Below are 13,712 nucleotides of genomic sequence, written 5' to 3' on the forward strand. Positions count from 1 at the left end.
TTCCCAGTAATCCGTGCTCGGCTGGTAGGCCTCCCTCAGTTCCCAGTACCATCAGGTGTGTCACTGGGATCTCTGCTAAAGCCTGGTGGTGGTTCCCCCTACTAAAGCTGAGGGGATCCCCACTCTGGCAAAGCCGCGTGGTTCTCTCCTTTCTATTGCCACAGCCGCATGGCTCTCTCTCCGCAATGGCTGCGAGGAGGGGGGTCGCCACTCTGCCAAAGCTGAGTGGTGTTCTCTGCTAAAGCTGCATGGCGATTCTCTCTCACAGGGGTGTGGGAGTCCCCACTCTGCTAAAGACCGAGTGGCTCTCTCCTTGCACTGGCTGTGGTCCTCTCTGCACAGTGGCCATGGGAGTCACTCTGGCTAAGCCTTGTGGTTCTCCCTCTGCATTGGCTGTGGTCCTCTCTGCATAATGGCCGTGGGAGCTAAGTGGTTCTCCCTCCAATGGCTGCCACATCTTGGTTTTAATCCCCACACCAATCTTCCTCTGCAGCCCCATTTCTGACTCCTGCACAACCAGCTACACTTGCCTGTATTCTCATATCCTTCCAGCTTTACTGGGTTGCCATCGTGAGTCTGGTAAGGCATGGCCCCATGTCATGGAGCTAATCTTCTCCAAGCTCCCACTCAGGCACTGCAATTCAGGGGACCTGCCCCCCAGTTACATCTCGGTGGGGAAGTTACTTCTATTTGCCTGGCTCAGTGCTTGGCCACAGCTATTTAACATATCTATGCAACCAGTTAAAGGTTATAGATATGTTAAGTGACCACAACAGAGGTTAGCTGCAAAGCTGTTGCTATGCAAAACAGCTCTCAATGGCCCTGCTTAATGTGTCCTTTCCCCTGCACTCACACCTGTGGGGGGAGAGGGGAGGACATCTTATATGTCCTGAACACCTTGAGTTCTGGACCCCATTCCAAATCCCTATTTGGGGCCCCTCTCTTGGCTGCACCCTATTACATGTCCACATGCAAATGAGGACCCCAGTGGAGCTGCTCTGAATCATTGGTGAAGATGTTGATGGGGATATAGCTGCACAGCTCCAATTGAATGGGGAAGCCTCAGTTCTATAGGTTGAAACAGGATTCCAGGATATCCTCTATAAGGGCTGGCTTAGATGGCAGAAACAGTGCAGGAAGACAGTTAGGTCAGTGCAGGAGGCAGGTAGCTTAGTGCAGGCTTCTCCCTGAAGTGCTGTTTGCATGAGAGGCCACTGTTTAGAAATGGCTGCTAGGCTCTTTTTGGAAAGCCCAGTTAAGCTACCAGGAGTCCTTCTTAGTAGGTACTTCTTTCTCAGTCTCCACAAAAATGTACCTTTTTGATTTGTAAAGTTATTCATGCTAAATCATGGAATTTAGACTTTGTCTGTGCTTTTTAAGCACTGTACAGATGTGATCAAATCGGTGTTTTTAAAATGTTAATTCCACCAGCAAAGACTGAAAGTGTGAAGGACTGGGGGTGGGGAAAGAGAATAAAGGTAACTTTTGTACCTTAAATGTTACACCGAAGTGAATGCCTCACTGCCCCTCATGGCATAGTGAGGGGCACTGCCAGTCATTGTCAGTACCCTAACCATATCCCTTCATCTTCACCTTTACAGTACATGCAAAAGTTTCTGATTGTAAGCATCTGCAATTCTGTCAGTCCAAATGTAAGACAGGCCAGAGGAGCTTGGAAGTTAATATCTGATAGGAGAAGCCCTCAGCCACTGATGAATAGGAAGTTGCATATGGTCCTACAGGTGGAGCATTTCTAAGGTATGTTCTATACTGTCTCCCAGAGTTTCTCAATAGGATTGAGCCTCAATTGCCCACAGTGAAACCTGCCCAATTATGCATTTGATACCTGCCTAACATTACAGACTTGCTTCACTTTCTGTATTACTTCCTTACTCCCTTACCATTGTTTTCTGGAACCACCTTCCAAATGAACATACACTCAACATCTTAAATCAGGATCTGTTCTGAGGGAGCTAAAAAAAAAACCCAACAACTACAATTATCAGGACAGGGGCATAATTGGATCTAAGGAGCACAAGAGGAGGTTAGTTCAGGCTGGCTGAGTGTGTTTTTAATATTTAGAAAGCTGAATGGGTGGTGATGTCATTTAGTAAAATAAGGAAATGAAAAAATAACAGGATTGAAAAAGATACAAGTTTGAGTTTGGAGGTATTACTACCTGCTTGATAGCCTTATAGAAGTTTCCAATAAGAATCTGAATGCCACTGAAATATGATGCATTTTTGCAGAAACTTATGCAGAATCAAGTCCACTGGAATATGATGGAAGCATTGTATAGTCTGAACAGAATTAATTAATTTGCATTCTGCACACTTCATATTCCCACCCATGAGATTATAGAGTCATTCTACTTAGGTTGTTGGCTGAGAACTAATCTTTGTGAATCTAGTTAAGACTCTCCACACACACTCTCATTAGATTTTTAAATTAGTGAATTGTAGCATTTGGCACCTTGGTTGGCAAGACTGTCAATCATATAAGAAAGAGTAGCCAATTATGCTTGAGGAAGGAGTTTCTCAGTATTGAAAAGAAATCATACATAATTCTGATTATTCAGACTAATAAAAGATGTGTCATTTACTTGAATTTCTTATAAGTCTTGACCTCTTGGATATTAATAGAAAGATGTCTTTGTAGGAGGATGCTAATGGAACTTACCCAATATGAATAACTAGGAGAAAAAATAAGAAGGCTGAAGGTACACCCATGTTGATGAACACTTAAAAGGCTGAGCCCTGACTGGTGTGGCTCAGTGGATTGAGTGCTGGCCTGCGAACCAAAGGGTTGCTGGTTCAGTTCCCAGTTAGGGCACATGCCTGGGTTGTAGGCCAGGTCCCTGGTAGGAGGCACACAAGAGGCAACCACACATTGATGCACACATTGATGTTTCTCTCCCTCTATTTCTCCCTCCCTTCCCCTTTCTCTAAAAATAAATACATAAAATCTTTAAAAAAAAAGTAAGTCTGACACAGAAGAACCAGTGAAAGATACTGATAACTACTGAAAGTGGCAGGAGAATCCCGCAGCTGTGCACCTGCACACCATTAGCCTGACTCCTATTAGAAGTCTCTACTGCTGTGCATATACCTACATCAATTGCTGGTAGCCCCATGAGTATATTCCAACAGTCAAGCGCCCCCCACCCCAGCTGCTTTTGGGCCTGGATTTGACCTTAACTCCTGTCATTGCCCTGCATGGCTCTTCCCCCCATCCCCAGTTAACCCTATAGTTGTGCACCTGCAAGGTGCCTGCCCCAACTTCTATCACTAGCCTCTACTACCAAGCACATGCCTTGGCTAGTCTCTATAGTCATGCAAGTATACAATGACAACCAGAGTTGCTGCAGTTACTTGTGCACCTGAAGTTGGCCTCTGCCTCTGATGCTGGCCCTGGTCATCACCACCACTGCACATCTGCCTGCAACCAGCCCCTGTGCAGCCAGTTCCTGCAAATGTACACACCACTGGTTCTAGCCACCACCACCGCCTAGTATATAGTCCTGAGACACTGGACTGGAGGTATCATTAAAGACTCCAACAGCCCTTGCAGTCATTGTGAGCTGCCTGCTGCTCTTACCAATGATCATACAGTTGTTTATGTCATGGACCCCAGCTTACCTCAGATGATTGGATGCTATGCCCCCAAATTCAGAGGCACTGGATGCCCTCACACTTGGCCCATGTACCACTATGTTCCAGCATGCCTCTACCCATGGGTGCAGGTCTTTCCTTACCAAAGCCAGTACATTAAATCTGGAAGAGGTGATGGCTTCTTCAAATGCACAGACATCTACAAAGGCTACAGGAATCATAAAGAATCAGGGAAATATGATATTACACAGGAACATAGTAAACTTCTAGTAATGCACCCTAAAGAAGTGAGATTCACAAAATGTCTGACAAAGAATTAAAAATAATTGTTCTGAAGATGCTCAGAGAACAAACATAAATAATTTAGTGAAATAAGAAAAATAATATAAGAATGAAATAATAAATTCCACAAAGAGATAGAAAACAAAAAGAACCAAAGAGAAATTTTTTTCTAAAGATTTTATTTATTTCCTTTTAGAAAGAAGGGAAGGGAAGGAAAGAGAGAGGGAGAGAAACATCCGTGTGTGGTTGCCTCTCGCACACCCCCCACTGGGGACCTGGCCTGCAACCCAGGCATGTGCCCTGACTGGAAATCGAACCAGTGACCCTTTGGTTCACAGGCTGGTGCTCAGTCCACTGAACCACACCAGCCAGGGCCCAAAGAGAAATTTCTGAGCTGAAGAATACAATGACTGAAATGAAGAATTCAATAACTTCAACAATGACTAGACCAAGCAGAAGAAAGAATCAGTGAGCTTTAATACAGATCATTTCAATTAACCACTCAGAGGAAAACAAATTTTTAAAAAATGAAGATGAATGAAGAAAGCCTTTGGACTTATGGAACACCAATAAGAGAAAGAATCTATACATTATGACAGTCTAAGGAGAGGGAGAAAGGGGCAGGACATTTTAAAAATAACATCTGAGAACTTCTCAAATCTGAAGAGATTAAACATCCAAGTTCTTGAACCTCATAGGTCTGTAAAGAAATTCAACCAAAAGAGATCTTCTGTGAGACACCTTATAATAAAACAGTCAAAAACTAAAGGCAAAGAATCTTGAAAACAGCAACATAAAAAAAGCTTGTCACTTAAAAGGGAAGCCCATGAGACTATCAGCAGATTTCTCAGCAGAAACTTTACAGGGCAGGAGTGGGGTGTTATATTCAAAGTGATGAAAAAAAATTTTTTTCAACCAAAGTTATCCTCAGAAATAAAGAAGAGATAAAGATTTTCCCAAACAAAGCTGAGGGATTTCATCACAAATTAGTAACATGATAAGATATAAAAATACAAAACACACTGGTAAATATAAATATATAGTCAAATTAAAAATATTCCAATACTATGATATGGTAGTATGTTAATCACCTAATTCTAGTACAAAGGTTAAAGGACAGAAGTATTAAAAATAACAATAGCTACCATAATTTACTAATGGAAATACAATAATATAAAAAGATTTAAATTATGGCATCAGAACATAGAGGGGGGGCAGAGTAAAAGGATAGAGTTTTTGTATGTGATTGAAGTTACCAGTTTAAAATAAATTATTGTATCTATGAGACATTTTATGTAAGCCTCACACTAACTACCAAGCAAAAATCTACAGTAGATATACAAAAGATAAAGAGAAGAGAATCAAAGCAGGGCAAATACACAGTATGACCAGGAGGAAAGAGCTTTTATAGCAAAAGTTTTTCACTATTTGCTTATACAATGACAGAAACACAGGGAATATGTGTGAGAGTATATTATAAGGAATTAAAGGAAGGAGCACAGAATATAATACTGGGTTGGTTAGGATTTCTTGATATGGGTACACTTATCAGAAAGAAAGATTTAATGTGTTAACACCTACAGCTGGGAATGACACTAACAATTTGATAAGTGCACTGAAACATAGACTCTGTTGTGTCCTATGTTTAATTAAGTTGAGATACCAGAACCTCCCTGGCATAATGTAAGAACATCCAAAGGCTTATGGAGATGTAATTGTTGCAGTAAATTTATCACATATGACCTGCACATCCACTACCCTCAAGTACATCTTCCTAGAGGACTCTGGGACATTACTAAGGCATTGAAAAATACATTAGAGAATGGGAATACTTGCATCCTTGAAAAGATTTATGGTGGCTTTCTTCTGTAGGCTAGGCATGATGGCATGATCCACTTCAAAGTAGGAGAAGCCAATGTCAGTGTTTAACTACCAAAGATAAGGTGGGCACACTTACCATAAAGAGAAGTATAGATTTAGTGGCAATCAGATATTTTGACCCTTGGTGATATTTGTGGTCCTAGAAATAAAATAGATGGACAGCCTACTAAAATGTTGATCATCTACACATAATATTAAAAATCCATGGCCAAAAATATTACTGTAGTCACCACAGCAGAGAATTCTGAGACTTTTTACCCAGAGTCCAAACCTAAGCCCCTTAATTGAAAAAAAAGGCTAAATCCCCTTAAAGGAGGATTCTGCAGCATTGCCATTAATATATACTGAAAATTTTCCTCTAAGTCTTCTCTTCGGGGATGTCTGATCATTTCCTAAAATGACTGAGTGCTAGGGAAAAATAAATACCTGGATTTTTCAGGGATTTCTAAACATTGGCACTAAACTGATGTTAATTCCTGGAGCCCCGAAATACCACTGCAGTATACCAGTTTAAGTGGGGTCTTGTGGTGGACAGGTGAGAGACAACATCTTTTTTAAAAATATATTTTATTGATTATGCTATTAGATTTGTCACATTTCCCCCCCTTTATTCCCCTCTGCTCTGCACTCCCCACAACTCCTCCTATTCGAACCCTTCCCCCCACCTTAGTTCATGTCCATGGGTCATGCATATAAGTTCTTTGGCTTCTCCATTTCCTATACTCTTCTTAATCCCGCCCTGTCTATTTTGTACCTACCAATTATGCTTCTTATTTCTGATACCTTTTCCCCAGTCTCCCCCCTTCCCCTCCCTGCTGATAACCCTTCAAGTGATGATCTCCATTTCTGTGATTCTGTTCTTGTTCTAGTTGTTTGCTTAGGGGTTTTTTTGTTGTTGTTGTTCGGTTGTTGATAGTTGTGAATTTGTTGTCATTTTACTGTTCATAGTTTTGATTTGCTTTTTCTTAGATAAGTCCCTTTAACATTTCATAAAATAAGGGCTTGGTGATGATGAACTCTTTTAACTTGACCTTATCTAAGAAGAACTTCATCTGCCCTTCCATTCTAAATGATAGCTTTGCTGGATAGAGTAATCTTGGATGTAGGTCCTCACCTTTCAGGACTTTGAATACTTCTTTCCAGCCCCTTCTTGCCTGTAAGGTTTCTTTTGAGAAATCAGCTGACAGTCTTATGGGAACTCTTTTGTAGGTTACTGTCTCCTTATCTCTTGCTGCTTCTAGGATTCTCTCCTTCATTTTTACCTTGGCTAATGTAATTATGCTGTGCCTTGGTGTGTTCCTTCTTGGGGTCCAACTTCTTTGGGACTCTGTGAGCTTCCTAGACTTCCTGGAAGTCTATTTCCTTTGCCAGAATGGGGAAGTTCTCCTTTATTATTTGTTCAAATAAGTTTTCCATTTCTCGCTCTTCCTCTTCCCTTTCTGGCACCCCTATGATCCAGATGTTGGAACTTTTGAAGTTGTCCTAGAGATTCCTAACCCTCTCCTCATTTTTTTGAATTCTTGTTTCTTCATTCTTTTCTGGTTGAATGTTTATTTCTTCCTTCTGCTCCCAACCATTGATTTGAGTCCCGGTTTCCTTCCCTTCACTGTTAGTTCCCTGTACATTTTCCCTTATTTCACTTTTCATACCCTTCCCTTTTTCCTCTACTTTTCAACCATGCTTAACCTTTTCTGTGAGCATTCTGATTACCAGTGTTTTGAATTGTACATCTGATAGGTTGACTATCACTTCATTGCTTAGTTATATTTTTGGAACTTTAATCTGTTCTTTCATTAGGGCCATATTTTTTTTGTTTTGGTGAGCCTGTTATATTGTAAGGGGTGGAGCCTTGGGTGTTCACCAGTGCAGGGCAATCCATGTTGCTGTGTTGTGGTGCTGTATGCAGAGAAGGGGTCCAGGAGGGAACAATGCCACTTGATCAGCTCTTGGCCAGCTTTCAGTCACTTTCCCCACTACCCACAAGCAAATTGGGCCCTTCCGGTGCTGATTCCTGGGTGGTAGGCTTGTGTACATTCTAGGACACTGTGGGTCAGGTGAGATACGAAATCTTAATTCAGATTTGAATCACAGGGGTCTGACTGGGCCCATAGAACCACTATGTGGTGATCTCATCAGTTCCTGATGTATAATTAAAATAGATACCTGGTAGCTGGCAGAATTTCTATATGGGCTCTCTGATCCTGGAATATGAAACATTATAGTATAAAGGGCCACGCTGAAGCCCTTAGAACCCCCCCGCCACACACACACACACACATACCAGGAGAGTAAACAAAAATTTTTGCTTTCTTGAGAGAGCAGATTGGGGGATTACAGAGATTAGTGACACCAATAAAAATGTGAAAAAAGCAGGGGTGATGAAACATCTCATGCCAATTTCACTTGCATGTTTGGTCTGTGAAGGTAGATGGATCTTGGAGAATGACTGTAAATTATTATAAATTTAATCATGTTACAGCTGCCCTTTGATATGTAGTATCTTTACTGGAGCAAATTGATATAGCCCCTGCCACGTGGTATGCATCTATTGACCTAACAAATGCTTAATTCTCCATGCAAATTGTCAAGGACCACCAGAAGCAATTTGCTTTTACTTGTCAGGGCCAACAATATACCAACTTAACAGTCTTGACCAATTCTCCTGCTCTGTACCATAATATAGTCCACAGAGATATCGAGCATCTCCTTCCAATTAGCACTGAGTTAGCTCAGTACTTTGATGACATTATACTGATTGGATCTGGGGAGCAGGAAGTAGCAAATGGAGAAAAAAGAGCTAACAGTCAAATATAATTCATATTTGTAAATTTTGAATTGTGAAATTTAAAAAAATTTATCCCCCACTTATATATAGTAAGTTCTCATCAATAATGACTATCAAATGATCAGTTATACTGTCTTGTTCAGGAGTTACATCCAGTCATTTTAATTATAAAACCCTATATAGCCCTGGCTAGTGTGGTTCAGTGAATTGAGTGCTGGCCTGAGAACCAAGGGGTCTTGGTTCGGTTCCCAGTCAATGTACATGCCTGGGTTGCCACCGGGTCCCCAGTGTGGGGTGAGTGAGAGTCAGCCACATATTGATGTTTCTCTCCCTCTCTTCCTCCCTCCCTTCCCCTCTATCTAAAAATAAAATAAATGAAAAACCTACATAAAAGAGTTATGTTTATAGACACAATCTCGGGTTTTTCATTAATTTTTTCAGAACAATTTATTTGGAAGCTTATATAAATTCAATATTTATTACCATCCTTAATATGTTTCTTATGTTTCTCATTATAATTATACATAAAGAAAACAATTTTTTTCGCCCACCTCATACAGCTGCCTTTAAATCCTCTTCAATTTATCCTTGTATGCTATACAAATATCATCATTTCATGATATGAAAAAAGGTTGAGAAGCACTACTTTAAACTTCAGGATTCTTAATATGGGTCCCTCATTACCATTTAGTGAGAGTATGAAATATGCAAGTGTGTCTTTCTGGAGAGAGAGTTTTCATCAGGTTCTCAAGGCCTAAGAACCAGCCGATCTCAGGAATTTCAGAATTCCCCTATAATTTCACCTCTGAAAGAGTGATGATACAAATTAAGGGTTAATTGCACAAATAGGCCTCCATTATCACAGGTGGGAAGAATAAAGGTGCTATAAATGGAACTAGGAGGACTTTTATGTCTTTGGCTCACTCTTGTGGGAATCTGCTCATGGTCTCTTCTCGAATTCAACTGGTATAGTAAGAGGATTCTAGAATTTTGTCTCTGTTTGAAGTAGATACCTCCTCCCTCAGGTCACCAGAAGACAAAGTGGGAACAAAGGTGGAGCCCAAAAAAAGGTGTAGGTATAAATGGGGCAGAGAGTATAGATTCCAAATACTCACATGTGATCCAGCTCAGTTCACAAAGTAGATAATGGGATTTGCAGACAAAGGTTGAAAGCCAGTATCATAAAGCCTACCTTTGCCCAGACCGTCTCCTTTGTGTTTCTAAAATACTTCACACATATCTCGACTTCTTCTAAATATTTATCTCCCTTGGGGTCTAGTAGTGGTAGCTGAAGCCATAGCACCACTAAACTGTACTGTCATCATTTGATGTGGTTTTCCCTGCTAATACACTAGAACCTGTTATGAGAGGTAGATAGACTCTCATTTTGTCCTTAAAACTATCTAGCATATAATAAACATTCGATGTTTTCTCAGTTAAGGGTGAATAAATTAATGAATATGTACCAATAATTTTTAAATCTTAGTGTCCTTAAAAACTCATATACCTGGAAGAGACATTTCCCCAGTAAATTAATAAATTAACTTCCTGATACAAACTTAATGTGAAGTTGGGTACATTATAATTCCAATTTTGACCAAGATTTTATCACCTCAGATATGCTGAATAAAGATATTCTATCTACAGTTGAGTATCTTAACCACTAATCTACTTCTATTAAGAAAAGGCATAAATCATGTCTTTATCATTCTTTTTGTTCCCTTTTTGCTTGATGCTATTTTCTACACATAGGGTACACTCAGCAAAAGCTAATTGAACTTGGAACAAACTTTAGAGACTAATAATCTTAATTACATACAAGGATTTACAGTTTATACTGCACTTTTCCAAACATTAGTTCATTTGATCACTAGAATCCCGTGAGTTAGAGCTTCATTGTAGAATGAAGAAACTAAAACTCAAAAAGTTTAAACCATCTGTTTAAGGTTTTAGAGCTGGAACTGGAAGCCAAGTCCTCTGATTCCTATGATAGTGCTCTTTCCCACTGTAAGATTAATGGAATTGTCCCTCATCTTCCAAAAGAATTTCTTAAGGTTATATTGCTACACAAAAGTCAATCATTAATGCTGTTGTTCCTGAGTCAGTAAGAAAGTCAACATACAAGTACATTTGTAAGACCCGTTGGTTTGAATAATACTTTTTCTAAAATGACACTTTGGTTTAAAAAGCACATGTGTTTCATTTATTTGAATTAATTCAGCTTTCAGCTATGTATATTTCTTGGCTATGCATATAGCTTCCTGTCAGTGTTCTTACTTTTGAACCTTTGTCTACTCGTTTCCTGTTTTCCAGGTAGCTCTGGGAAGAAAACACAGTTCAAGATGGTTTAACCTATGAACCATACATCTTTAATTATGCTTGGCAGAAACTCTTGACCACCACCAGGGGGCAAAAGCCTACCAGCTGGCGTCTTTGTAATACGTTTCCATTGTACATAGAAGAATACAGTACAGGGACCCTCAGTGTCTGGATTTCGATGGAGCCTCCCTTCTAATTATTTCAACCACGGGGCCCCAGGGAGAGAACAAAGGCTCAGCACAGAGGGCTCTAGTGGCACTTAACCATACAGAAGCCAGAAAGAGCTTATCAGCCCTGTTAGTTTAAAACAAGCAATGAGATCCAAGAAAGTTTGAGCTAAAAACAGGAGGTGGGCTTTAATACCTGCAAATTCTTACATGTGTTTTCTACAGCTTTGATATCTATGGTGGTATTTACTAGCGCATTCACTCAAATTGAGAAATAGCTTTGTCACTCTCTGTGTGTAAATACTCAATGGTATTTACATAGTTTGATCTTTTTTCCTTTTTAATTTTGATTTTTCATCTCCTTGGTTTGTGTTCTGCTGGCGGTCTTTTAGAAATTGATTCCTTGAAAATATTTAATCTATATTTCACAGGTGTCTGTGAAACTTAGAGACAAGAAGAAACCTCAAGAAGCAAATCCTGTTTAAGCGAATTTCTTCCCAGCAGGAAGCAAGTGGGAGGTAATTAGCAGGTTGGACCCTTAGAACTTTTAAGCTCAGCTTTCTTGGCCTCCCAGGCTCACTCAGCCTTTCTTCACCTCAGGAATGAGTGAGTCCTTAGATAGGGGCCAGGGTAATGGAGGAAACGTGAGGGTGCCCGGAAGCTGCCCACGGCAGAGAATTTAAAATCTTTCTTCCAAGTTTCCTCATAAAAACTCTGAGACCGAAGGGTGGGAAAGCTGAGAAAAAGCCCGAGACCCGGGTCAAAAGGGGATAAAAACTCGCGTCCTGATTGCGCCAGAAGGGTTTCTAGCTCAGTAAGTGTCACGCACACTCAGAGCGTTTGAATCTCCGCGGAGCCCTTTCCCACCAGAAAATGTGTTTGCTTCAGATTTTCTCCTCAGTTTCTTTTCATTAAGGTTGGTTAAGCTGTGCGCCCCACCTCAAAAAATGGTTATCAGTGGAGAGTTGGGACTCCAGCGGCCCCAGCCCGGGGCCCCTCATCCCACCCTACTCCACTCCACTCCACAGCCGCCCGCGGGCAAATGAAGGGAAGCCGGTGCGAAGGAAGAAACCCAGGAGGGGGCGGCGGCCAGAGGCGCACACTCGGGGCCGGCTTCCGGCAACTCAGGGGTTACCGCGAGGCAGAGGCGCGCGCCGAGGGGAGAGGCGGTTGCTGACAGGTGGCGCCTGCGCACTGGGAACGCTCATTGTGCCCCGCAGCTGCCGAACCGCCCGTCAGTCCGCCCGCCAGCCGCCCATTCGGTACGTCAGTCTGCGAGAGTCCGGTGGTGGGTGCGGAGCCTGCATCGGTTCCCGCGGCCTCCTCCTCATCCTTCCCGTTCCTCTCACCCCCACCCCACACTCCCTTCCCCATTCCGGCTCCGTCACCCTCCCGTCCCCCACACTCAGGACAAGAATGCCCTGCCCGGAACAACCCAGCAGCGCCTAGATGGCTTTGGTCACGGTCCAGCGATCGCCTACCCCCAGCACCACCTCCAGCCCCTGCGCCTCGGTGAGTCCCTCCCGGCGGCCGCTCAGCTCGCTTCTGTCACTGCGGCTCCGCTTTGCCTCAGCGGGTCCCGCCGAGCGCCACTGCGCACGCGCCGCGCCGCTTCCCAGGCCTTGGCACTCGGCTGCCGCGAACCCCCCACACGCCCCATCTTAAAGACGAGCCGCAGGAACTACGGGACGTTGATTTTTTGCCCCCATCACTCTGGGCACCTAGCTCTCACAGTCCTCGCCTGAACCCCTGTGGCATGCTTTCCTATGGCTTGAGCACTTCCTTTCGGGAATGAGTCATTCTGGCTTTTCACCCTCCCCCTTCTTTTTCTCTCTGTTGCTCTGCTGCAGGGAGAGGACCATGGGACTCCTGCGTTGCCCCTAACACCCACCCACGTCCCCTTACCCACACCCATTTCATGGACCCGTTCTGTACTCGCACACTGCACACCCTTCTTCAGGCTCTCTCTCTCTGCCTTCTTCAGTCATTTGCTGTCTTTCTGGTGCTCCGTACTGTTCGTGCTTCATTGGACTGCGAACGGTAGTTACTCCTCGGTTGCTTCCCTCCTCCCCTCCCCCAGAGGGTGGCTGTGGTCTCTGCTTCTTGGACCTGTTAACCTCTCCTCTACCACATCCCAAAGCATCTGGTGCTACATGATGACCAATGCCAATTCACATCTTACACACATTTATGCTTTACTCATTGCTCATGATCATTCTTGTTCTTGGGTCGTGTTTGTATGGCTCGTTAGTTCAGATGCCTATGCCAGTGAAGCATGCTGCCAGCAGGAAAATACCCAGTAACCAGTCTTTTCCTGCTGGGCCCTTTCCTCACCCTACCCCCACTCCTGTACACTCTATTCTTTTAGGCTATATTTTTCAGAGTAATTATTTTTCAAAATAAAATATTGCACCAGCTAGGCGAAGTGGGATCTTTAAAAAAATCCAGATGTTTTAAGGGAAAACAGACTAAATGAAAATATGGGCAATTGGAAAGACCATCTTGAACTTGAGAGTTATAATTTTTAAGACTGTGTTGGTGGATTTAGTAGTTTCAAGTTGCAAAAATATATTCAGTAAACACTGTGCCACCATCCACTGTAAAAAATAGGGTTACTCTTAATATTTATGTTATCTGGCTTGTAATTTCAACATAGTTTCCTGAATT

The 13,712-nt window shown here is 42.3% G+C and overlaps 1 protein-coding gene across 3 annotated transcripts in view; it reads left to right on the forward strand.

The window, feature by feature from the left end:
- Positions 1–12,204: 12,204 nt before the first annotated feature.
- Positions 12,205–13,712, forward strand: part of SSH2 (slingshot protein phosphatase 2) — a 249,703-nt gene continuing 248,195 nt past the window's right edge. The window contains exons 1-2 of one of the 3 annotated variants that reach the window (XM_045837587.1): positions 12,205–12,307; positions 12,455–12,557. In XM_045837587.1, coding sequence (XP_045693543.1) covers positions 12,495–12,557 — 63 coding nt within the window. In that variant the 5' untranslated portion in view covers positions 12,205–12,307; positions 12,455–12,494. Of the gene's footprint in view, positions 12,558–13,712 lie in introns of all 3 variants that reach the window. The other 2 variants (XM_045837588.1, XM_045837590.1) reach the window with 2 other exon arrangements.

The sequence above is a fragment of the Phyllostomus hastatus genome, unplaced genomic scaffold (genome assembly GCF_019186645.2).
Source record: "Phyllostomus hastatus isolate PE091 unplaced genomic scaffold, TTU_PhHast_1.1 phas_contig_210, whole genome shotgun sequence".
In the NCBI taxonomy this organism is placed as follows: Eukaryota; Metazoa; Chordata; class Mammalia; order Chiroptera; family Phyllostomidae; genus Phyllostomus; species Phyllostomus hastatus.